At 43.5% G+C, this 26,921-nt stretch overlaps 1 protein-coding gene across 5 annotated transcripts in view; it reads right to left on the bottom strand.

Annotated features, from left to right (window-relative positions):
* Positions 1-26,921, bottom strand: part of FHIT (fragile histidine triad diadenosine triphosphatase) — a 1,051,187-nt gene that overhangs the window by 636,230 nt on the left and 388,036 nt on the right. For all 5 annotated transcript variants that reach the window (XM_081903438.1, XM_081903436.1, XM_081903435.1 and 2 more), the window contains one exon: positions 23,929-24,057. In XM_081903438.1, coding sequence (XP_081759564.1) covers positions 23,929-24,031 — 103 coding nt within the window. In that variant the 5' untranslated portion in view covers positions 24,032-24,057. The remainder of the gene's footprint in view (positions 1-23,928; positions 24,058-26,921) is intronic.

Genomic DNA, 26,921 nt, shown 5'->3' with positions numbered 1-26,921 from the left:
AAAACCATGTTCATGAAAGACAATCTTACTCGATTACGAGTGATCGCCAAAGAAGAAGAAGGAGAACGAAGAGGAGGAAGAGGAGGAGGAGGAGGAGAAGGACTAGCTGAGTCATTGGCCTTACGTTCTTATGATTGATCTATGAGCTCCTTGCTCTTCTTTAAGGGCTACATGGTAGTAACAGTACAGGCACTCAAGGCAAAACTAAAGCGAGTCCTTCCTAGACATTTATTGTACAAAATAATTTGATTTAAGAAAGTGCTGTGAAGTAATGTCTTTTTTCCCTGGGTTTTCAATATTAACGCAGACTAACCAAGTAAAATATTATGCCATGTCAGCAGAGTTACAATAACATTTCTGCCTTGAAAGTTAAAAGTACAGCACAGTACAAGATTTTCAGGCCTAACTTTTCCCCATGCAGGATTCAAGATTCCCCCACGAGACACTCATGTATAAATTATTTTATTAATATTAATGGATTAATACCAGGGAAATATTAATTGAGGAGAGATCTGCCATTGCACTTCTTCCACATGACTAATTACTAATTAAAGGATTGGGTTGTGGTTTCTTACATTTAATTCTTTTTTTTGATACCTGAGTGGAGCTGGCAATTCCCTTTTTCATAAACATACTTGGAAGATTTATAGCAAGTTTCCCATTTCACAACATGATGGATGCGGTGCCTTCCCATGGTCTGTGGGACTGATCAAGTGGACAGGAGCCTTGCAAAGATGCGACCAGCTTCTTGCTCTCTCTATGCCTGTCTGCCCTGGTTGGTGAAAGCTTGTTCAGAGGGTTTGGCCAGGTGGGTTCAGAGTGTGGTGAATGCATCTCTGTGCAATGGAGTTGTACCTGCTGCTCCATAGCATCCAGCAGTGCGCCTACTTCTAAAGAAACCCTCCCTGAACCCTATGGCTCATACACTTGGTTGCAAACACCTCCTTCTTGGGTAAGGTGATAGAGAAAGTGCTGGTGCAGGAGTTGCCCAGTGCAGCCATCTGAACAATGGAGTCACATGCTTCAGAAGTAAGGCGCTGTTGCATTGTGGAACCGCAGATGTTTCTGGACACTGTTCATACATAGTTCCTTGAGTGAAACAGCTCCATCTGTTCAGCAGGATGACCTATATTAGCCATAGCGGCATGCCCTGCGTTCATTCCACCCTCAGTCAGCACTACTTGAGTGCAGATCAGGGGTCATCAAACTTCTTCAGCAGGGGGCCAGTCCACTGCTCCTCAGACCTTGTGGGGGGCCAGATTATATTTTTTTTTGGGGGGGGGGGAATGAATGAATTCCAATGCCCCACAAATAACCCAGAGATGCATTTTAAATAAAAGCACACATTCTACTCATGTAAAAACATTAGACAGGCCCCACAAATAACCCAGAGATACATTTTAAATAAAAGGGCACGTTCCTCTCATGTAAAAACACGCTGATTCCGCGACCATCCACAGGCCGGATTTAGAAGGCGATTGGGCCGGATCTGGCCCCTGGCCCTTAGTTTGCCTACCCATGGTGCAGCTCATTAAACAAAAGGGAACCAGGGTTTCCAGGTTCTCCTACAACCAGGGATAGTTGCCGCCATGTTTGAAAATGTGTAGGTTGGATCCCATCCCTCAGGACCATATCCCACAGAACAGAGAGGCAAATCCATGCGTACATTCAATAGGCCAATCACAGCCTCCTGATGAGTATCCCTCATCATGAGTATAACTCCTGATTAGTGTGTGGCTCACAAACACAGGCTATTGCTTTCACATTTTACATTTTTGTCTTGGGTGTATGTCTGAAGGGTGGGGGGGGGGGAGAGGTATGAAACGTCCCTTAAGGACATTTGATAAAACACTGGCCTGACCAAAAGCACTTAAAAAGTTTGTGGTGCTGAAGTAATTTTCCGGCGCCGTGAAAGGCCTTTGCAAAGTGAACTATATTAAAAACTTTGACTTCATTTTGCTTTTATTTACTCTACCTGAGGCTAAATAAATTTTCGGGGAGGAACTGGGTAATTTCATTTCGCAGGTATCGTAGGAGGCCTTTGTGCCTAAAGAATTTCAATAAAATACCGAGGCACAGAATAACCAGCTTTAATGGCGCGAGCTGCAACATCGGAGCAATATCTGAGAAGAAAAAGCAGATGACTTTTCTGGACAAATCCCATGAAAATATGTTCAAAGCCATACCTCTGAAACTGATGTTTCTGCTTGCTTAATTGAGAAGGTAATTCAGTTTTCTCCACATTTTCAGGGGGCCAGCACAATTCCTATAAGCACAGAGGCTTAAAAGTAAATATAATCGATACTACCTGAAGCAAGAGGTATTCTAACCAATTTGAATTAGCTGTTGATAGACAGCAGTGGGGTGACAAGAGGTCGTTTCTACCACTCAAAGCAAGAATATAAAATGGCCAGTCAATAAAATACCTTCAGTTGTACTTCACTGTTATTGTTTTCTACTTTGAGTTAAGCCACTGGATAACAACACAAATGCCTTCCACGTGAAGGTGTTTGCCCTCCTAACTTAACTCTTGTCTGCATTTTACTGGTCTCTTTCCTCACCATCTAAGCCTCCCCCACCTCACCCGCCAACTTGGTGTAGTCCAGCGACACCTTGAGGACAATTCCCATCATTGCTGGCTAAGGCTGATGGGAGTTGTAGTCCGAAACATCCGGAAGGCTAAAGTTTAGCCAGCCCTGGTGTGTAGTATTGCACTCTTAAGCTATTTATTCCCCAAATCCAAGAAGGCACTTTGTGCACTTCGTTGCTATCCTAGAATGATGGGAACAGCATTTTTCCTTGTTGGCATTATGGCTCAGGTCATGCATAGCAGGGAGAAGATTCACCATTTATGGTAACGTCACCCCCATGAACCTCAAGTGTTTCCCATGACCTTTAAAGCCCTAAACGGCCTCGGCCCAGTATGCCTGAAGGAGCGTCTCCACCCCCATTGTTCTGCCCAGACACTGAGGTCCAGTGCCGAGGGCCTTCTGGCGGTTCCCTCGCTGCGAGAAGCCAAGTTACAGGGAACCAGACAGAGGGCCTTCTCGGTAGTGGCACCTGCCCTGTGGAACACCCTCCCACCAGATGTCAAAGAGAAAAACAACTACCAGACTTTTAGAAGACATCTGAAGGCAGCCCTCTTTAGCAAAGCTTTTAACGTTTAATAGGTTATTGTATTTTAGTGTTCTGTTGGAAGCCACCCAGAGTGGCTGGGGAAACCCGGCCACATTGGCAGGGTATAAATAAATTATTATTATTATTATTAGTGCACATCATCTTCATCCTAAGCTATTTCTAAAGTGTGGAGCAATAAGCCAGGCCTGAGATTCCTATTTTTCACTGTTTTTTTACAGATCATTTACAGAAACGTTATGTCAGCCTGTGATCCTGGGGTTTTTTTTTATTGCGCCGAATAAAAACTTTAGGACCAAGGGATGTCCCACTTGTTGAAATAAGTCCAAGTTCACAGAGCTCAGAATAATTTAATTATTACCTGTAATAGAAGAAATTTAATCTAAAAATCTCTGAGCAGAACACAGCAATACTTGTTTTTTGTTTAAAGAAAAAAAGACTTACACCATGGCAGAGCAGTGAAAGGGATTTTACATTAAAACCGAACTCCCCTTTATTTCCTTTGCTCTTTTTCTTAAAAAGCGATAACAATTTAATGTAATATTTCCTGCTTTATTTGAGCTGGATGTAACTTATATAACACCCATTACACCCAAATTGCCATTTTCATCAAAAAGCCCAGAGGTTATTGTGATCCACTACCAAATTATTAGCAAAGGGAGAAATAATTTTCAGTCTGAAAAGATATCCCGTACTAGAAATAAATCTGTAAGATGAAAAGATCTCTTGATAACTATATCCATCTCCAGACGTATTAGGGAAGGAGAAAAATTATCCGTTCTCAGGTACAGTTATCTTTGTAGCTCATGCACAGCTAAGCCCGATGGAGCAAGGCCGCAGTGTTGTGAGATGGAGCAATTTTGTCGGGTGAGAACTTTTTACAGTGCAATGCTGTGCATGTTTACTCAGAAGAAAGTCTCACTTGGTCCAATGGGGCTTACTCCATAATAGTGGCCAGATGCAAGGGCTTCTGCAATAATTACATAAGGACAAGAATTGGACACAATATTCCAGGTGCGGAATAAGAACATATGAAGGTGTGCACAAAAATGGAAGCAAGAAGAATTACCGACGAAAGAAGAATGGCAAATGAAATTAATGGACTATGCAGAATTAGACAAATTAACAGGAAGGATTCGAAACCTGCCGGATCAGAGATTCTTAGAAGACTGGAGTAAATATTTGAACTATTTGAAAAGGAATTGTAATTAACAGATTACGCTAGTAGGATTGCAAGACGTTCTGTAAGGAGGATTATTTGAAACATTGCAAGAAAGACTATGATGAGAATTATTAGTGAAGGACAATTAAAAGTAATAGAGAAATTAAGAAATGCAGAACAAGTGATAAAGAACGGAAAATCTTCAGAAGTTGTTGACGGAAGTCTAAAATATTATATAAGATAAGAAGTTATGTTAAATGATTGTTGCAAGTGATATGTTAACAATAAAAATGTGTGTGTGTGTGTGTGTGTGTGTGTGTGTGTGTGTGTAAAATAACATATCAATGTGTGATCAGGCTAATGTCGAGCCTTTCACAACCTGTTGCCCTCCAGATATTTTGGAATACAATATCCATTAGCCCTGGCAAATGCTGGGTGAGGATGATGGGAGTTGTAATCCGAAACCTCTGAAGGGCAACAGGTTGGGACAGACTGACCTAGTCCAGTGACCTGGATTCAGCGGTGGTCAGCCAGATGGGCCCGGGAAGCCCACAAACAATGTGGAAAATTACATACTTCTGTTCAGTCCATTTGTGAGACACTTGAATCTGGCTTGTCTCATTGGGGACCAAACTACATGTTACATATTGAATTCAACGCAATCTAATAAAAATGCCTCAGCCACAGTTGCTCCCACACTGCCAATGGATTAAAGAAAATGGTGCTGTAAGAAGAGGTTAAAAAGGTTGTGCAGACAGGCACCTAGCGTTTGTATGAATCAGCCCTGAATATTCGCCCAAGGCCTATTTTAATCTGTCAGCTTTATCTACCCATCACTAGTTCTTGTGACAGCTTCTCCTTTTTCAGTTAGGAAAGTGCCATGCATAAATCTTAGGAATTGATTTTCCCTTCAGACCAAGCCTCCTTAGGGCAATTAGAGCTACATTTCCAGCTGCCATTTCTAAGGGCAACATGTCTGGAGAAGATGCCCCTCGCTGGCGTAAGCCGAGTGATCTTCCCTCAAGGCATGTGCCTCTCTACAGCCTGCCATTCTGAAACAGAAAGAGCTTGCTTAAAACGTTAATATCTGCGAAATTGTCAGACGTTCTCTTTAGAAGCAATTAAAGCGAATCAAGTCCTAACTCTCATTTGCGATTCTCATGACAGACAAACACCATCCATTAAGTTCAGCGGAGCAAAATAAAGCCAGTGCATGTTCATTGGGGGGGGGGGACAAGTGATGAGCAAACATGGTGTCATTATGTCCACGTTTAAAGGGTTGAAAGGAAAAACTTCAAATCCCTCTCTAAATGTGGTTTTGGAGGGGGAGTAATGTGTCACACAGTTCAGAGATCCCACAACCTCCACAAACTCACATCATGCTACATTGGAAATATTATGAAATTTAATCAATGACTTTCCTGCAGATCCAGTTCCATTAGAAATATTACATTCCAAAATGTGTTGCATCATTTATTATAACCCTTTCTTATTTATGAATAAGCATTCCAATCACTCCTTTTAATTATGTGCTGGTTCTGTCATAAGTTCAGGCCTTCCATCTCTTGTCCGGGTTTTGTTTAGCTATGCTGAAAATAACAAATTTCCGATTACATGGCTATTAAGGGAAGGTGTAGGGAAGTATTCTTAAATGTGCACAAAACATAATAGACAAAAGTTCAGGAATTGTTCCTGTGTTCAACTCCCATTTTACAGTTTCAACTGCAAGGCATTATATTAGGGGAAAGCCCCACACACTACAAATCTATTACAATACAACACAGAATAAAGGGGACAAAATCTTCCCATAGCTGCAGGTAATGTTCAAGAACAATAATGCAGAGCCTGGTGAGCTATTCTGGTAGCACAGTTACGATAAAGCTGTAACACACTTGCCAATTCCCTGTCTGCTCTCATGAATAATATTCACAGTTACCAAGTTTGTTTCTTCAAGAGGTTACATATAAAAAAATGAAAGGTCGTCTTTTCAGTTACCAGCTCCATTATGAACTAACTGTATACCGAGCCCATAAAGAACTGCTTGGTTTAAACTATTCTATATTTATGCGCCAGAGTTTCACACTTCTTTTAAAAAGAAAAAGGGCTATAAAGAGCAGTTATTTGTCACAGGGAAAAAATGTTCATTTTCCTTTTTTAAGTTTTCTTCAGCTGCTCTTGCAAAAGTTTTCATAGCTTTCTGAACAGCCAATTCAAAGGACTTGCCAGTCTGTCCAGGAGTTGTTCCTGGCGATGCGGGTGATGCTGTGGTCTAAACCACTGAGCCTCTTGGGCTTGCCGATCAGAAGGTCGGCGGTTTGAATCCCCACAATGGGGTGAGCTCCCATTGCTTGGTCCCAGCTCCTGTCAACCTAGCAGTTTGAAAGCACGCCAATGCGAGTAGATAAATAGGTACTGCTGTGGTGGGAAGGTAAACAGCATTTCTGTGCCCTCTGGTTTCCATCATGGTGTCCTGTTGTGCCAGAAGCGGTTTAGTCATGCTGGCCACATGACCCGGAAAGCTGTATGTGGACAAACCATCCAGGGGTCCTTTACCTTTACCTTTACCTTTTACCTTTACCTGGAGAGTTTGCACATTTGTTAAACTGCAGTTGATGGATTACTCCCGCTTCAATCCTTCCCTAGCATGAGTTGGAGCAAAAAAACCATAATCCATGGCTTTGCAAAGGACTGTCATATGTCCGGAATTTCCCAGCCATTACTGTGATTCGTCCACTGACAATAGAATTTTTGAAAAGTGGCAGCCGATATATATAGGAAGTGTTGACTTTTGGGTGACTTTCTGGAAAAAATACTTCTTCTTCTTTTAGATGTTGCAAACAAAAAACAAAACAAAAGAACACCTCAATAACTTTGCCCAGAAAAGCTCAACAACCTTTGTGACTGGATTTTCTCATCTTGAAATATGGTAACCCTACATTACAGATCATAGCTTGCTTCACTCCAAACAAACCATGTCACGAAGTTAAGGTTTGGTCATGACTTGTCAATTGTGGGTGGGGTTGTGGGTTGGGTGTGAAAGAAACCATTCATGCCAGGGGAGCAACAAAGTGGAAGGAATCTCCATGCTCACAGTAAACCATCACCTCTGGTTTACTAAGACATGCACACTGGGCCATCATATTCTTGGCCATTTGAAACCCCTTAAATGCTCCCCCCCCCCTGTATCAGGACCTTAATTTGCTGGGCAACGTTCATTTTCATGCAGCACCTTTCTTGCCAGTCCACACGAAACTCTCAAGTAATCCAAACACAAGTCCAATAAGCAGGGCTGGATAAAAGGAAAGGGAGAGGGGGCACTTGTTCAAGATGAAACAACAGGTGAAACAAATAAAGACAGTTCATCTGAAGGAGCCAGCTTTGCATTAATGTATTTTTTCCCCATGGAGGAAAAAAAGTACAACCAGTGCCCATTCAACAATGTGGGTGTGAGGGAGTTGTGCCCTGGCACAACTGCACATTTGAAATTTTATGTGATAGGGTAAAATACAAATGGTGTATTAATGTCACACAACTGGCTGCAAATGTTTGTTTTTTTTAAAGAAGACGACGAAGTTTAAAGAAGTCGAACAAATGATGAAATCACCAAAGATGTTCCACACCAAGGGATGCCATTTGGTTCACAATCAGCTCAGCCAATAAGGTAATTAAAAATGGAGCAATTTTCTCATATGGCAAAGTGGTTAGATAACACATTATTACAGCAATTGAATCAGCTGTATTTTCGCTGGGAAACTACCAAATGTATGTATGCAGTGGGTGCCTTGAAATTCAGTACCAGGAGACTTGTTTGGAGCTAGAATTCATTCCTCAGATGTATTTTTAACTCTGTAATTCAGTCCTGAAAAAGTACGTATCCCTAAGTTAGCCCCTGGGCATGTGCAGAGTACATTTCTACTCACTGCTAAGTAGCCACAGGCAGCCCCGATCATTGTAGGGTTTATTGAGTTTGATTTCTCCCAGAAAGCAGTGCCTATAAGATCATGGGGCTCTTAGATGTGGCGACTTTTCTTCCAGAAATGAATGATGAAGATTGTGAAGCACTGTTTCCATGTTTGCTGTCAGAAAACTTGATAAAGGCAGCTTCAAACCCTCTGGATGAAAATAATTTGACAGACAAAACCAGCATCTCGAACCTGGTGCCCTCCAGAAGTTGTGGAAGTCACATGCATGGTACCTAAGTCTCCATTCTCCATCCTAGTGAACAATTTTCTTGCAACACTAAGTCAACCACTTTGTGGTTTATGTCCCTGGACAATGGACAGTATAAATGGACAGAGGATTGGAGGCAGCACACATCATTCGCCAAAATGAAATTTTATCAAATGCCTCAGGATCCTCCTACTCATGTGTAGCACCCTGGCAGAGACACATGCCCGACTGGCATGTTCTCTCCCTCCTGGTCAGTCATTTGGGAGCTTCAGAAGCTTTCTTCAGCCTGAACATCACAGCGACTGATACCAAGAGGCATGAGCACACTTACGGAACCTGCAGAGAACTGGCAGTTCGCATAACAGACTCAGCAGCACAGCAGTTTGGTTAAACTACTTTATTTACATATAATACACTTGGAGCATTCTGACTCAGCTCCTCCCTCTTTCTCATCAGACAGCAAAGAGGAAGAACAAAGGGCAATAGTCCCACATCACGGAACACAGTAATCCAAACATCCTGTCTCCGTCACTTCCCACTCTGTGGAATGAAAACATACACTGTCACGTGATAGAAAACAATCTCATGACTGCAAGCACGGAGCAGGAATCCTAACAATAGTGAGCTCCACCAGTGTAAGTATGTTCTAATGTGCACATTTGCAAAGCAATTCCCCCTCATATTGTGCACTTTGTGTGCTATCTTCAGTAATATATATTTATGCTCACTAGATGGATTTTTGTACCCATGACTTGGCTAGAGAACTGCATTGCAAAATTCAGGGACGTGCAAATTTTGAAGGATGGGTGTGTTTCGATTCCCACAGCTTTTCAGGAATTGCGAATTAGGTTAAGTTCACCTTTAAATGCAAACAGGATCAAATTTCTCCCCCATCCCTAAGCCCGCAGCCTATAAATGTACCATCTAATTGAATGTAATTGAGTTCAAATGGCTTCAGCACCCAAGATAATTATGCTTCCCATAAACACTTGAATTCAAATGGCATCATACTGAGCCATTGTCTTCTGGTATCACTCAGCTTGTGGTCTTTCCTCTTAGGCCAGCCTTGCAGGAAATCAGAAATATAAACCTTTCTGTGGTTTTGCTTGCTTAGTGTTTATATAAATTCGTTTTCTCTAAAATGTTTGCACTGCATCTCATTCCATGATTGCGGCAGCTTACATTCAGGGTTAAAAATTACAAGACTCACTACAAATAAGAACAGTAAAAATAAGATAGAAACTGTCCTTCTTTTTGGCTTATTTATTGATTGAGCCGTAATCCTACTGTTACCCTCCATATATCGATGGCCTCCCATCAGCCCCAGTCAGCATGGCCAACAGTCGGGATTGATGCAAGTTGTAGTTCAACAACATATTGTCAGGATGTTGTCTGCCCAGGAAAGTATAAAGACAAGGGAAAGTTTATTAAGGTACTTTTTTATTTCAAACTTTACAGAGAGAGGCTATAGAACCCAGCCTCTTGGATAACGGTGTTGTCCCAAGTGAATTTCCACCCCCTTGTCTCTCCCACTTCCTCTTTCATCATCATCATCATCATCATCATCATCATCATCATCACCACCACCTCTACGGGTGCCACTAAGTGCCTTCTGTCTTGGAGCTCTTTGCTCTCCTACTTTTAAGGTTCGCCAGGTTCTGGGAGATGGAGGGTCTGGAATGCTTTCTAATGACAACGTGTCAGGCAGCTGTTGCTCTGGCTCTCCCATGATTTCCCAACTTTCCCCCTCATCTGCCTCTGAGCTGCAACCTCCCTCAAACCACTGCTGTAAATCTATACTGCCTTCCTCTTCCTGCTCCCTGGAAGGGTCAGGATTTGAGGGAGGCAGTTTCTACCCTTCCTCCTCTGCCCAGTCCCTGACACATATGGACAATGACATGATAGCAGCCCCTAGGCTAGACCATACTGGGACCAATGGCTCAGTTATCTGACCTGGTATATGGTAGCTTCATGTGTTCATGTGGTATCATTTAATGGCAACGTTAAGATACCAGACTCCTCAACAATTTGTAAGCAAATTTATTCATTTATGACCACTAAAAAAATGTTCTGAAATTGTTCTGAGGCTACAATTGTTCTGAAACTTTCAAAATCAATGGTTTGTTGTTGTTGTTTTGGGAGTGCAGAGAAATAGTTGCACATGTTTCTTTCTGCCAATCCTCAAAGAGCTCAATGCAAGTATATACATTTTCAGAGTAAGGAAGGATTACCACAAAATGCAGGATAGTAGCATTTTTCTTTAATCCCTCCTCCCACTATTTTTTTGTTTTCTTTATTTTTTAATCATAGAAATTTTTTTGCTCTCTTGAAGGAGTCTACAGCTGAGGGTGCTACCATGTGTTCTTAGAATGTGGCATCAGTCTAGATTAATTATGGGTCTCACAGATGGTGGCCTCCACAGATATCATTCTTCTGTAGGGATGGATGAATCAACCTATATTTGTCCCGTGTCAGTTTCATTGGTACTGTCATAGATCCATTCAATCTGCTTTTTTGCAGACTTTCCACCTGCTTCTAAATTGTGCGAATTTTGTAAGCACACTTTTTGTGAAATTAGTTTTCCAACAATTCACTCCACAGATATACATTTAGTACAGAAAATACATATATTTGTGCACTCTGTTTTGGAACCAAAACTGTACATTAAAATCTGCAGACATGGTTAATGGGACAGACCACCATGTTCTGACCTGCAAGCAAATTCAGACTGAATTTTTGTGTTTTTTTACGGATCTCTATTCCTACCTGAGGTATCTGAAGAAGTGTGCATGCACACGAAAGCTCATACCAAGAACTAACTTAGTTGGTCTTTAAGGTGCTACTGGAAGGAATTTTTTTTATAATAACTATGTAACTGAGAACCCATGGTACAAATATGGGGGGATGGGGTGGGGACTCACACACAGAAGATGGTAGCCAATAGCCAGCCAGCCAGCCGACCAGGACTGATGAAAAGCAAGTAGTGGGCAGTGCTGTTTTTCTAGAAAAAGAGGTACCAGAACTCATGATGAATGCCTCCCATGTTCTCTTATAATTGCAATGGTGCCCACCCGAGAGGTGCTGGAATTGAGTTTCAGTGAGTTCCGGTTTTAAAAAAAGTCCTGGTAGGAGGTATGGTTGGTCTGAAGCAACATGACTGCAGAAAGTTCTCAGTTAAGAACTTGACCATAAAGGAGGCAGTCCTTGTAGCTGGAAACTTTGTGGATGGGAGCAGGGGGCTCCAACTGGTGAAATGCCACCTCTGCCTTGGGGGCTCTGGATCAGGAAGGTCTAGGTGACTAAGTCCACAATTGGTGTCAATGTTTGCACCTGGTGTCTCCACAGCCAATGTGAACAGACTCAGGTCCCTCTTGGACATCTGTGTCTGGTCACTCCTCAAAGCAAGAGCCATGGCAACACATTGATCTTATTAGGCCATAGGTATCATCTAGACAAGTAACCACCTACTTCTCCTCTAACAATTCCCATTTTCCTCTTTGGGGGAGGTATGGATTTCGATTGTCAAGTATGTATTTCATGATACTGCATTAAACAGTAAAAGGAAAGTTGACACAGATGCTGGTCACTGGTCTCCAATATTCTACCCTAGCTCACATAAATAAAAGATAGCTATACTTCCCCCCTTCTTCTCTCTATCTCTCTCTCTGTTTCTCTCTCTCTCTCTTACCTGTGGAGCTTTCTGAGCATGTATTGCAATTCAAGACAAACACCTACAGCTTAAAGATATATTTACCCCAATAATTTTAAAATAATAATTATTATTACATGTTACACAGAGAGCTCTTACGAAACTGATAGCAATTTCTCTTAATGACAAAAGATTTTTCTTTCTCTAGGCAACAACAATTACAAGGCAACGAAGGCTTCCACCTGTATTTTAGAAACGTTCGTAAATGTTTTCAGAAAGTGAATCTACTTTTTATTCTTCTTTTTTAAAATACAACACACTACCTCTGTACTCGCTAAAATTACAAGGTGGGATACGTATTCATCCAGCCAATCAAACACTCAGAAGTGTCAGATCACATATGCACAATGTGGAGTGGGTTGGCACTGCCCCAATGGCCCCGTTGCCAACACAATAGGCATATGTACGTATGCAAAAGTTATGTACACACAAAAATGGCAAAGCACAGGTTCTGTGTTGGCTCTGTTCAAACACGGTGATAAAACACATGGAGTTTGGAGGGAGCTGATACCTGCATTGCACTTTCCATGTATTGATTAAAAACTGTATGGAATGTTGTCCAGATGCCATTGTAGAATGGATAAGGGCTAGTAAAATTAACTTGAGCCCTAGGAAGATGGAGGGACAGTTGGCGAGTGGCTCCCATATCTGGGAGACTGACCATCCACCAGTCCTGGAGGCTGGGTGGGGTTGCATGGTATGGGGTTTCTCCTAGATCTTGGGGGGAGTCCCTGTTGAGAGCCCCAAATGGCTCAGATGCATGACTTACAACTATTAGAAGCTGAGCATTCAGTGTAGTGGACCCAAGCCTGTGCAATGCCCTCTCAGCTGAGATTAGACAGGCACCCACTTTTGCTGAACTTCAGTCACACAACTAAGACTTTCTTGTTCCTGCAGGCATTTGAAGGTAATGTTTCATACTATGATGATTGCTTATTGTTTCATTTTCTGTGGGTCATTGCTTAGAAATGTGAATAATTAAGCAATATAGAAATGTCTTAAATAAATAGTTTGAACAGAACAGAAGATTCTGCTCTTACAACCTGTTTTTCTTCCCTGGCAAATTTGTTCAGCAATCACTTTTCCTGAGGTCCAGCTTTTAACATACCCTTTGGAGTGCACATCTTTCACTCTAGGCAACCAATCCACTTTGCTAAAAATGAACAGGTGACCACCAGTACTTACTGAGGACAACAGAGAGGATAGGATGCATCCAGCACTGCCATTGTCCAAGCAGAGCAGTCTTCCCCTTCCTCTCCTCTCCCTTTCAACCCCCATTCACCCTCAAAAATCTGTTCTACACTTAAATCATCTGCCTTTGCTTTTGGAATCCAAGATGCAGATGGAAATCTGCTCTAGAATTAGTGCATATATAAATAAAAGTCTCAGAGGTTTGTTCTTTTCCACATGCTCACAACTTTTCTTTACAGCCAAAGTAGGCCAAAAAGTTCTTTTAGAAAATCCATTCTAATTTTTAATGCATATATTGCAAGGGTCACAGTGTCCCCAATGAATCACAATAAAATTGTTTGGTCCCAATAACATCCTGCTCATTGTTCCACTTTGGATAGGCTGCTCTTTTCAATAACCAGCTCAATAAGCTGTTGAAAAATGCTGTGTGTGATATAGCATTGCTTTAGAAATGATGTTTGTCTCTGTCATTATGCTTTACATTCAATCAATTTACAAATGTTGCACTGCTCCCTCTTTATGCTAGTGCTCCTTATGGCATCCCCGAGCAGAAACCCAAAGATCAATACTATGTCGGCTGAAAACAATAGGACATAACAAATGAATAATTTTATTTACAATAAAAGCCCTGGTCCGCAAATGGATTCTATTAATGTTCAAATTCATTTTTCATGCTTTAACACAAGTTGAAAGCGAGAACCTTATACTACAATAAGAATAGAGCAAGGAGCATTTTTTTTAAAAAAAACCTATCCTCAAGAACAACAACAAAAAGAAAGCTCAATAATGGTTATATTTATTGTGAGACACAAGCGGAACACATGCAAAGCTGTGTAATAATGGAAGTAAATGCTTGAATAAAAACAGCAGTGCAGCCTCAAATTACTCATATCGGTGCAAAAACAAAAAGTAAAACCCACAAACAGTAGTACTTTAGTGAGCAGAACTTTATTACAAAATTATCCTGGGCTTCACCCAGCAGGGCCCATCGCTTGTTGCTCAGCAACTTGGGTTCCTGCACAGACACCCTACTCCAACTAACAAAGGGGTCTGAGAAAGGCTTAAGTGGAACCTAGACATGAAACGTTGCTATAAAAAAGGTAAAGGTCCAGTCGTGGTCGACTCTGGGGTTGTGGCGCTCATCTCGCTTTATTGGCCAAGGGAGCCGACGTACAGCTTCTGGGTCATGTGGCCAGCATGACTAAGCCGCTTCTGGCGAACCAGAGCAGCACCCGGAAACGCCGTTTACCTTCCCGCCCAAGCCGTACCTATTTATCTACTTGCACTTGATATGCTTTTGAACTGCTAGGTGGGCAGGAGCAGGGACCAAACAACAGCAGCTCACCCCGTCGCGGGGATTCGAACCGCCGATCTTCTGATTGGCAAGTCCTAGACTCTGTGGTTTAACCCACAGTGCCACCCGCGTCCCTAACCTTGCTATAGCTGGATTCAAAAAAGCCCAACGCTCAAAGGCTAGGATAGGGTACAAACTCATGTGTATGTATGTGTAGAAGGTGCTTTCCTTAGCTCCCCTCATCCACAATAATAACTTTCTCTTTGCTGGTGGGTCCCAAGAGTGGAACATTTTCTTACACTTCTGCACCCAGAAAGGTTCTCCTCCCAGGTCAGGCAGGTTCATTCTGATGAGGAACAACAAGGACAAACACAGCTCCCTTAACACAATTCATGTGCCCTTCCACTCGCTTCAACACATGGATGGAAACAAGGCAGACCCAATACATTTTGGCACCTGAAGCAACCCGCAAAACCACAAACCCACCAGGGAAGAAGGGGCGAGTGATGAGCTACACCGTGAACAAGGAGTGGGGAGAATAAAGATCTACACTGGGATCTGCTGCCTCTGGAGATCCTGCTTCCTGAGGTGGTTGCTACTCCCTGCCTCATGGGTGGGCCGGCTCTGAGTGGAGAGATGGAACAAACAGGAGCCATGCTCAGAGGAACCAAACCACACCAAGCAAGCATCAGATGGGAAACTTCTCCACTGCATATAAGCAGGAGAAGAGTCTAGCCCATGGGGCCACTCTCCCCCAAGTCATGTCTACTTGCCCCATTCCTGACATCATGCATGTCTGTTCAGGTGCTAAGGGGTGATGGGCAGCGTCAAAGGACCTGTTCCTCTCTCTAGGTCAAGGTTTTCTCTTTCTAAACAGCACCTGTATTAAACAATCCTGAAAATAGCAGACTGTCCTCTGTAAAGTAGTACACATGGCCATTCTAGGAAGGGGAAAACAGCCCACATGCTTTGTTGCAAAGGAAATTTTAAAATCAGCCCACACCTTAATTTATTCCAAAAGTTGCATTAATAACTGAAGAGAGTGTGACTCACACCTTTATTTGTATCAAGCAATGGTGTCTGCCCTGCCAGTACCATCATATTCCCACTCTGGCAGACGTGGGAAGGAGGGAGGGCACCTTGCCATTGGCACTTACACAGGAACAATGCCACGCAGGACAAACCTCCTCCTGGTATGGCGCCCAGCTAATCCTGCAGCCCCAAACCTAATCCCGACTTTGACTACAACACAGATGAAGGTGAGGCACAGATGCAGTTTCCTACACCACTCCAGAGAGCAATGCACACTTGAGATGAGCTTCCCATCCGGGAGAAACAAATAGGGTATGCTTTGTGGGAGCTTAAACAGACTTCCTATTGCTTTAGAGAGGATCAAGATCAGGGCTGGCCCAAGACATTTTGTGGCGCCTGAGGCGAGACACAAAATGATGCCCCCCCCCCAACCAGGGAAGAAGGGGTGGGAAAGATCTACAGCACAAACAATGGTGGTGGTGGGGGGGGGAATAAAGAGCTACATTGGGATCTGCTGCCCCTATGGATCCTGCCGCCTGAGGTGATCACCTCACCTTACCTCATTGATGGGCTGGCCCTCCTCAGGATACATTTAGATAGCACCTGCGCTCCAAATTTGGAGACATGGCGCAGAACCAGCCTCCCAGTTGGATTACGGCAATGTGATTATTATGCCTCGGACTGCCTTGAAGGCAGCTCAGAAGCTCCAATTGGACAGGCATAGGCAAACTCCGTCCCTCCAGATGTTTGGGACTACAATTCCCACCATCCCTGACCACTGGTCCTGTTAGCTAGGGATGGTGGGAATCGTAGTCCCAAACATCTGGAGGGCCGGAGCTTGCCTATGCCTGGTGTAGAATATGGGGACCATTATTTTGACTAGCAAAAGCCAACTGCATGCATATTACTCCAACTTTACAATAACTTAATTGGCTGCCTCTTTGCTCCCAGACCCAATTTGAGGTGCCAGCATTTGCCTTTGGACCAAATTTAAGTAATCCACTTCACACGGACAAGGCGATTGTAATAAAATGTTAGCAAAAATTAAAACTATACCACCCCCTTAAATGCCAGCAAATTAAACAATAACAGCCAATACATCTTCAAAAATACACAAAAGGGCTAGAGACTGTTAAAAAATATATTGTTTGAGCTTAATATTACCCAAGGCTGCTGATAGTATTTCATGGAAACATATGAAAGAAAATGCGAAGCAAATCACAAGATAGGATATTCAGCAAAGGCTGGAAGAGTCAAGGGCCTACCCTATAAGGTACACAAAAAGTACTAGGTGCCTCAGCCCTTTTTCACTGGAAGTCCCACCATTTTGATATAAATTTTGTATTGCTTTTTTATGCTTTGCTGTCACTTGAGGCTCCTGGGACCTTCGTGGCTTTGGAGGGGTGCAAAACAATACACCCCAAGAAGAAGAAGAAGAAGAGTTTGGATTTGATATCCCGCCTTTCACTCCCTTTAAGGAGTCTCAAAGCGGCTCACAATCTCCTTTCCCTTCCTCCCCCACAACAAACACTCTGGGAGGTGAGTGGGGCTGAGAGACTTCACAGAAGTGTGACTGGCCCAAGGTCACCCAGCGGCTGCATGTGGAGGAGCAGGGAAGCGAACCCGGTTCACCACATTACAAGACTACCGCTCTTAACCACTACACCACACTGGCTCTCTAGGAGTGTCCTTCACCGCTCCTCTCATAACTTCAGCAAGCATGCATTCAAAGCAGCAGCCGTTTATTGACTCTTGGTGCAGCCTCCTCCAGCCAGCAGCTTTTGCAGAAATAAATAAATAAATAAATAATTTATTTATACCCCGACCATCTGGCTGGGTTTCCCCAGCCACTCTGGGCGGCTTCCAACAGAATATTAAAATGCAATAGTCTATTAAACATTAAAAGCTTCCCTAAACAGGGCTGCCTTCAGATGTCTTCTCAAAGTCTGGTAGCTGTTTTTCTCTTTGACATCTGGTGGGAGGGTGTTCCACAGGGCGGGCACCACTACCAAGAAGGCCCTCTGCTTGGTTCCCTGTAACCTCACTTCTCACAGTGAGGGAACTGCCAGAAGGCCCTTGGTGCTGGACCTCAGGCTCCAGGCTGAACAATAGGGGTGGAGACGCTCCTTCAGGTATACTGGACCGAGGCCATTTAGGGCTTTAAAGGTCAGCACCAACACTTTGAATTGTGCTCGGAAAACCAGCTCCTCGCCTTCCACTTCCAGCATCCTCCCAGTCACCAGGCAACCTCAATTTCAAAAGCCTCCTGCAAAAAGCACTTTCCCCCCCTGTGGCGACATCACACCCCCTGTAATCCCGGCAGTCTCCCCCTTTCTTGCTTGATGCTGAATGTCTTGCCTTTTGTCTGTGTTCTTTGATGGTACCTCTCCAAGCCAAGCTCCTGAGGGGGCTGTCTTTACTTCAAACCTTACATTTACTCATTTCAGAAATTATGGGGAGAACCTGGCACCCAGGAATTTTAGGGGATCCTTGCCCCCCGCAAACCTTTCTCTTTCACATCAAAGCCCGCACTAGAGATAGAATTTGCTATTGTGAGAATTGTGTCTTTATTGTATTATTCACTTCATGTCATGTTTGTCAAAAAAAGACACCTACACAATCATTGCATAACAATAGCATGAAGGTTAATTATTTCCTGACTTGTCTTTCAGCATAATTTATCTCCAAATTATTTCCCATCCACCTTGCTCTTTCCACACCTTTTTGATCCTTGTTGGATCACATAAATTCATTGTGCATCAGTTGTTCTGCTTACTCCTTTTCCACAGCTCTGCTCAGTTCCATTTATTTCATTTCCTTCGTTTATTCTTCATTCAACAAACATCCAACAGCATCAACTTCCCAGCAAAAGGCCTTTTAAGCCCATTGCGCCTGACCACCAAATCTCTTGGGCATACAAATGAGAACCTTAGAGTTTCTCTTGAGTTCTCTCTAAAACATATCTCAAACAACTAAACTCTTGGTTTGACCCTGCAGGATTCAGGGATTATTATCAGAGGATAATGGGTTGTGTAAACATGTGCAATCTGACCACTAAGGTGTCTGAAGCTCAGCTATTTCCCCAAGAGATCCTGCCCTTTTTCATGTTTATAAAAGTGCCTTGCTTCCAGGACTTCTGGCAAATATTAAATTGAAGCAGGAAAAATGTATGAATTTGCACGAAGACAAAGTACTAGTGTGAAGAAGACACTTTGCTTTGTGGTAAGGGGCTCTGTTTAAAACCTTTGGAAAATTCAAGGATGCATCAAATAATCTATATAGTGCTCAAAGCCAAGAGAGACCTCTGAATGATGGTTTCACTGAGCCATCTTTGGAAAGCAAGGGGTTTCTGTAAGAGATCATTGGTTGCTTTCTCTCCTTCAAAGGGACAGGGAGCTAAGGCCAAGGAACTTTTGGAAGCATGGTTAAGAAAGCCTTCCCCCGTTTAAATTGTTTTTCAGGAATCAGGAAATCTGGGTTCTAGCCTTCCAAAACCATATAACCTGATTTTCATTTCTTTGCTTTTCTAGAGCTCAAACAAGCTTCTTGCAACCCCTGATAACAACAACAACCGACTTCTGGCAATTTTGAGCAGGTATCTGCAAAGTGAGAGAATAAAGAATGAAGCTCCCATTCAGGCTGTGGTCACACCTTGCTCTGCAACCCCATCTTACCCCCATTGCGAGGGAGGACAATGCCAAACAAGGATCTTTGCTATTACTTCCCATTGGCTTCATCTACCTTTCCTCGTACTGGCAGGCACAAGTGTCGCCCACTTACATTCGGGGGGGGGGGGCTGCACATATGTGAAATCACATAAAGTAGGGAGCACCCTCTAAAAAGCCCCTAAATGCCTATTTTCCTCTGCTCTCCAGCTCTATCTCGGGGCTGTATCTCCAATCCGGAGCAAAATATATAGAGCTGAAGCTGGGGCTAGCTGGGGCTAGCTGGGGGAAGCTCAGGAAAGCGGTGGTTACTTCTGTGCTACCTTGTGTGTCAGCTGTTAGGCAGGGAGGCGAAGCAGCCGAAACAAAGCCCTGTTGCACCTCCAATCTTTTCAGGGCTTCCTCCGTTCTCACTGACATCCTCTTCGGGCTCTGGGAAGGGTCTCCTCACAAAGCATAAAGACTTTACAGCACTCTCCTGCCATTTCCTGTTATGATTCTATTTATCTATTTATTTCCCAATGTATATGCGTATGCGCAGTCACGCGCAAGTAGAATGCGCATAAGTGGAAGGAGAGGTGCCTTATTCCAATCTCATTGGCATTGTGCTATCCTAACACACACCTTACATATGTGACTGGCACCACACGACAAGAGAGATCAAGGCATAGATTTGTGCTACAGGAGCAGCACAAAGGGGAAACGCAATGACCGTAGGCAGCCACGAGCAACATCTCAAAAGTATTGCCTGTGAGAGTTTAGAGGGTCATTTTGCAACCACTAACCCCCACAATGTTGGCTATTTGCAGTATGGTAGCGCTGCAGAGAGCTTGCTGGGGAGACCATGCATTAAAAAGGGACTCAAAAATAACTTAAACAATGTTTTAATTACAAAAACAAAAACTCCTTATACACTAAATACATCAACAACAAACCAGACCCAACCACCAACCCATCCCCCAGGGTAATGGGAGAGCTAGGTGCTGCTCCTTATATACTACACCCAAATGCTGGCACACCTTAATCAGTACAACTCCGCAGCACCTGCTATGTTTCACAGCTGTAAAGCTGGGTCTCATTATCTTGCTCTGGCCCTTGCTCTGGCCCCTTAAAGACATACACATCGGGTGGAACAATGATGAACCTTTACATTTAAAGAAACCATTCAACGCACAAAGCCAGGTAAACTTTTGCAGGTGAAAACTTGGCACAACCTTGGTTTTCCCCCCCACTATATTGTTGTCTGCCCTCAAGCTTTTCAGAAGATACAGTCTATGAATAATATGGATAATTCATAACCATGGAGACATAAACTAGTTTACCTAATATAGGATATCCGATAGCCTAGCTGAAGTATGAATTATGAACAACCCTCACAGGGTTGTTGTGGGGATAAAACGAGGAGAGGCAGCCCCATGTATGCCCCCTTGAATTCCCCAGGTGATATTTGTTTATTTGAATGTAATAAATAAATTCTGCTCCCGTTTCACAAAGCCAGCAAAAATGAATCAGAAGAGCATCAATACGGCTTCTTCATTATTCTGAAGAGCCAAACCAACCAACCACTAAGATTATGCACAGAAAGAATATCAGAAATCAAGTTTAGGAAAGGGAAAATGGTTCAGGGAGCAGCTACTATGACTCCAAGACTGAGCTGCATATCTTCTTTAAACAAGAGCCTCCCTATAAACATCTAATGGAATTTGAGTATTTCAAGTAAAAAGGTAAGGTAAAGGACCCCTGGACTGTTACGTCCAGTCAAAGGCGACTAGGGGGTCCAGCGCTCATCTCACTTTTCAGGCCAAGGGAGCCGGCATTTGTCCAGAGACAGCTTTCTGGGTCATGTGGCCAGCATGACTAAACCGCTTCTGGCACAACGGGACACCGCGACGAGAGCCAGAGTGCATGGAAATGCCATTTACCTTCCTGCCCCAGCAGAACCTATTGATCTACTTGCACTGGCATGCTTTCGAACTGAGCAACGGGAGCTCACTCCATCGCAGGGATTCAAACTGCCGACCTTCTGATTGTTAAGCCCAAGAGGCTCTGTGATTTAGACCACAGCGCCACCCACGTCCCTATGTCTTAAGTGCCAGTGCAGAAACATGGTTGAATGTGCAAACCCAACCCCTGAAGAAAGCTTAATACAATGAAAATTGCACAAACACCCCAAAGCACCGTGTTGCAATGAACTGATGTCTTCCACAACGTCCTGCATTTCTATATTTGCAGTGGTTTGCACTACAGAGCCTTTCCAGCATATAAGCCGTGCTGTAGGAATAATTTCACAATCTAAGTCTCTCTTCCCTCCTCCCAGCTCCCTTTTTAAACCTGGATTTTTCAAAACATACAAGTTAATTAACTTGACATCCAAAGTGAATTGGCTTTTAAACTCATTCTTTTTGTCTCTATCTTGCCGAAATTCAAACACATTAATATTTCATTGTCTGCTAGGAAATATATGTATGTATAAGTGAGTCAGAAACCAAGCAGATGAAATTATTGCTATAAAGCCCGGGGAATACACTTGTTGTTGCCAGGTCAGATGAATGAAGCTTTACACAGCTCTTCTGCAGTCTCTCAGTAGCATCACACTTCATTTTACATGTTCCGCTTTCAGCATTGTAATGACAAACAGGTGAGAAGGGCAGAGTCAGGGTCATGGTAAGTGTGTGTAGGGTTGCCGGCTGGTCACTATCTTCTCAGTCCAACCATGGACCACTTAGGAGGAAAACTATGTATGCCCTCTGGCACCCAGTATCCTCCAGCGATTGCTCCAAGCAGCTGTGGGCCACCATTTTGGGGTCACCATTTCCATTTCCCCATAATGTCCCAGAGCAATACATCTGCTTCGCATGCAGAAGGTTCCAGGTTCATTCCCCAGACTCTCGGAGACACCACTGTCTGAAAACCTGCAAGCCATTGCCCGTGAAAGTAGACAGTACTGAGGCAGATAAGCCATTGGTCTGAGGCAACATCCTATGTGTGCTCTGGAGGGTTGTAGCAAATGTCAACTGGCGGCTTTTAGTTACCTGCTGTCAGCTAAACCCACGGACTGTGGCTGCCCTTGTTCTGTGGAACAGCATTCCTACTTTCTGCACTTTCTGGAAACAACTGAATATATATTTTTTGTTTTGCCAGGCTTGCCCAGATGGGTAAATGGGAGCACACTTTGTCTGGGTTTTAGTCTCATTTTAAATGTAGGTGATATGTTTGAGGGTTGTTTTCCAATTATATTTTATTAAGTTTCAACATTTTTAACATATACAGTCAAAACTCATTTTGTCTTTTCTCTTACTTTTGATATGTTTTGAGTTTTTAACTGTTTTGAATCCTCTTGTGTGTAAATCTCCTTGAGACGGCTTGTTTAGAAGGCGATTAACAAATCAGTGATGATGATCAGCCAGTGCACATAAGAAAGGTATGGCTGGATCAGAACAAAGGCCAATCCAATATTTGTGTTTTCTGTATTGATCATCCATATGCCTCTGGAAAGCCTATAGGCAAAACATGAAGGTAATCTCCTGCTGCCATTCCCCAGGTACTGATACTCAAAAACATGGAGCCTCTGGTCCTGGAAGAAGCATATAGCCGTCATGAATAGTAGCCACTGATAGCTTGAATATGGACTTGATAGATCTCACTCCAACCTTGCCTGGAAGCAGGTCTCTATGGTCTCATGTCTTTCCCATTAACTGCTACCCGAGTCCTTTTAACTCTTCTGAATGCAAAGCAGGTACTCTAGCACCAAACTATGATCTCAAAAAGCTGTAGATCAGGGTTTCCCCAACTTGGGTCTCCAGCTGTTTTTGGACTACAATGCCCATAATCCCTGACCACTGGTCCTGCTGGATAGGGATGATGGGAGATCGTGGTTCAAAAACAGCTGGAGACCCAATTTTGAGAAAGATTGCTATAGGTGGATCTTTCCTGTTATGAGCAATCAGCGGTTCTATCTGTTGTTGTTTTTGACTTCCCAAACAGACACATATTAACGTCCAGAAAGGTCTCCAACCAGATTATTTACCTCGTTGGCTACCAGAGAAGCAAGGAGTTTAAACTTTGGCACTGCTGTGCTTGGCATTTGGATGCCTTAAGAGACTTGTTACATTTTAATTCCATATTGCCAGACCTGGGTCGCATTTGCTTAGACCAAAATATTTGTGGGTGGGGGGGGGGAAGCAAAATAGGCAGCGCAACAGGGCCGATAACGTGACAGTTAAAAACAGGAGCATCTCTGAGACACCATCCAGATCATTTTTTAAAACAAGGAAAAGGGAAAGAGAAGCAAAGAAGCACCACCTGTTTATTTATACATCTTCTGTGGTGAAAAGGTCAGAAGAAAATTCACCTCTAAGGTCACTGTTGCTAAGCAACCGCTTTCAGAAGTTCTGCAACACCGATCAAGCATATTATGCTCCACTGACTGGCTTCAGAATAAATATGAGTAACATCTTACCTGCTCTTTAGTGGGGAAAGAGGGGCTCCTTCTACTCCGGCGGAGACAGCAAAGGTTCCAGAAATGGACTGTTATGCCAGATGAATGCAAACCAAAGGGGGAAAAGGATACGACCCGGAACCACAGGCTTCCGGTTCACAAGTGCAAAGGATAGTTCTGTCTTCAGAAACACAACAGAAGGTTTGATGAGGTGCTGCCCAAAACGGAATGACATCTTAATGCCCTTTTATGCACCTGGACCTGTGGAGGAGAATTAATTGAAATCATCAGAACAGTCGATGATCTTAAAACATACGCCAAATGAGATCATTGGCAACATTTCAGAGAACAGAAAATGCACAGAGTTGCTTTTAGTCACTGCAGCTGAATGAACACTCTAATTTTTCCCCTTGCTTTTTTATTACTAAGATTGCATACACACAATACAGTAAGCACATAAGGTAAAGGTAAAGGTACCCCTGCCCGTACGGGCCAGTCTTGACAGACTCTGGGGTTGTGCGCCCATCTCACTTAAGAGGCCAGGGGCCAGCGCTGTCCGGAGACACTTCCGGGTCACGTGGCCAGCGTGACATCGCTGCTCTGGCGAGCCAGAGCCGCACACGGAAACGCCGTTTACCTTCCCGCCGGAGCGGTACCTATTTATCTACTTGCACCCGGAGGTGCTTTCGAACTGCTAGGTTGGCAGGCGCTGGGACCAAGCAGCGGGAGCGCACCCCGCCGCAGGGATTCGAACCGCCGACCTTTCGATCGGCAAGTCCTAGGCGCTGAGGCTTTAACCCACAGCGCCACCTGCGTGGCTTCCCTCCAAAGCCATGGTTCCCAACATGGGGCACACGCCCCACAGACGGGCAATCTGATTTTTTTGGGGGGGGCGAATGTGAAAGCTGGTTTAGACTAAGTTAACGGCCTTTTAGGCTTCCTCCACATGAATAGGAGTTCACTTTTTTAATAATAAGAATTATCTGTCACAGGGGAGGGGGCATCAAGATTTTAAAGATGCTTAGGTGGGGCATGGCCAAAAATAGTTTGGGAACCACTGCTTTAAAGAATTATGAGAACTGTAGTTTGGCCCTCACAGAATTACAGTTCCCAGCACCCTTAAACTACAGTTTCCAAGATTCTTTGGGTAAAACCGTGTGCTTTAACTATACAATATGCAGTACACAGGCTAAAATAAGCCTGTGTCTTGCATGGTTAGGCCTATCAACATCCACCTGAAAGCCTTTTCATTGATGCCCCACCTACCGTAGCTGCAACACCCCCTGGAGGCCACAGGCCATGGGGCAGGTGGGGCAAAAGTGGATTGGACTACAGATGTGATTGATTTTTACACGACAGAAGTCAGGGGTCTCTCCTTACACACTACCTTCTGCTCTCCATCCAAGAAAGCATTATATGCACAATTCAAGCATGCACTGCAGCTACGTAAAAGCACTGAAGGACAGCTCTCAGAGCAGGGCTGCTGAGGGGCGTGGCTTGGAGATAAGGGGTGTGGCCTTTGAAGAATTCCAAAGGCCCTTTGGAGAGGTCAAGGCTGAGGTGAGCAAAATTCACACGGCTGCCCCATCATGGCTGCATGATGATACTGAGGTACAGTGGTACCTCAGGTTACATACGCTTCTGGTTACATACGCTTCAGGTTAAGAACTTTGCCTCAGGATGAGAACAGAAATTGTGCTCCGGCGGCGTGGCGGCAGCAGGAGGCCCCATTAGCTAAAGTGGTGCTTCAGGTTAAGAACAGTTTCAGGTTAAGAACGGACCTCCGGAACGAATTAAGTTCTTAACCCGAGGTACCACTGTATAAGAAGTAAGCAGCAGCTGCTGTATGTTGTCTGGAATATGGGGGAAGATGTGGCGGTGATGTGTATTTTGGTTTCTTTTAAGTATGGCTTTTGTTTCCAACAACAACAAAAAACATTACAGGAAACCCCAATACCACAGTAGCAGAGCTCATCTCTGCCCTCCTCCTTTCCTTATTTACACTGTGAAAGCTGAATCAGATTGGCAATATTTTTTAAACGGGAATGTCAAAAAAGCTTCAATAGCCAGAAAGAAACCACTTACCGACACTGAAGAACAGGAGAGTCGTTTCAGGGAGGGGAAGGGTAGAGACAAAGAGCTAACACCTCTAAAACAGATTTACGGAAGGAGAGAGCGTCAGGCTCAGAAAACGCATTGGCAGAGCTGAAGGTGATGGTTCCTCCCGTACTCCAAAAATAATAAACACTTCTAGCAGAAAGTTGGTGACCTTGGAAATAAAGGCAAGATCTGATTCTTCAATAACCAACACTCCAGGGGGAGAGAAAAGTGATGACCCGGTGCTTTTTATTCCAACTATCTGGCTGAATTACTAGGGACGAGAGTGCCAGTGGGACCCCAGCCTGTTTTAATAGTGGCTCTGAGATTCACTCAGGGTGGTGATGGGGGGGGGAGAATAATAATAATCAAATCCCACTCCAGAAGGTAAGGAAATTGTATGCTGTGAAATGCTTGAGGTTTTAGAAGGCGACAAATATTGAGAGGAGCAACTGGAAAGGTTAACCTTGTGTCTCAGCGCCTTGCAATTCATGCAGCTTGTATCTAGCCCATGGGTGGGCACCTCTAGAAAAAGGAAAGTTTTGCTCAAGTTCAAAAATACAATTCATTTTGTTTCAATTAATTATTATTAGAATTAGAATTAGAATTAGAATTATTTATATATTGCCTTATACCTGGAGGTTTCAAGGCAGTTGACAGAAAATATCAACATAAAAACCATAATATATAGAATCAAAATAAAAACATCAAGCCAATAACAGCCAGTGTTTATACATCATCTCCCACATCTTACCGGTGTGATTGTCATATCTGAATGGAACTACCATCCTTTCAGATGTTCCCTATGAGAACCCAGAGTGCATGTGGCCCCTTTCTTGGCATATTAGACCAGGAGGCTTGGGTTCTTTCCCCCATATTATTTTCATGATTCAGGTGCTATTTGAATGTAATACTGAAGAAGGCCCATCTAGGCTTGAAAGACATTTGGTTTTTGCCACAGACTGTTAGTACTTGCTGATTGTTCTCTTCCCGTGTAATACGATACTTCTTGCGTATTTATGTGTATG

The sequence above is a fragment of the Podarcis melisellensis genome (genome assembly GCF_964234715.1).
Source record: "Podarcis melisellensis genome assembly, chromosome: 2".
Taxonomy (NCBI): domain Eukaryota; kingdom Metazoa; phylum Chordata; class Lepidosauria; order Squamata; family Lacertidae; genus Podarcis; species Podarcis melisellensis.
Note: the sequence above shows the minus strand (reverse complement) of the source record. Positions and strands in the feature narration are given on the sequence as shown.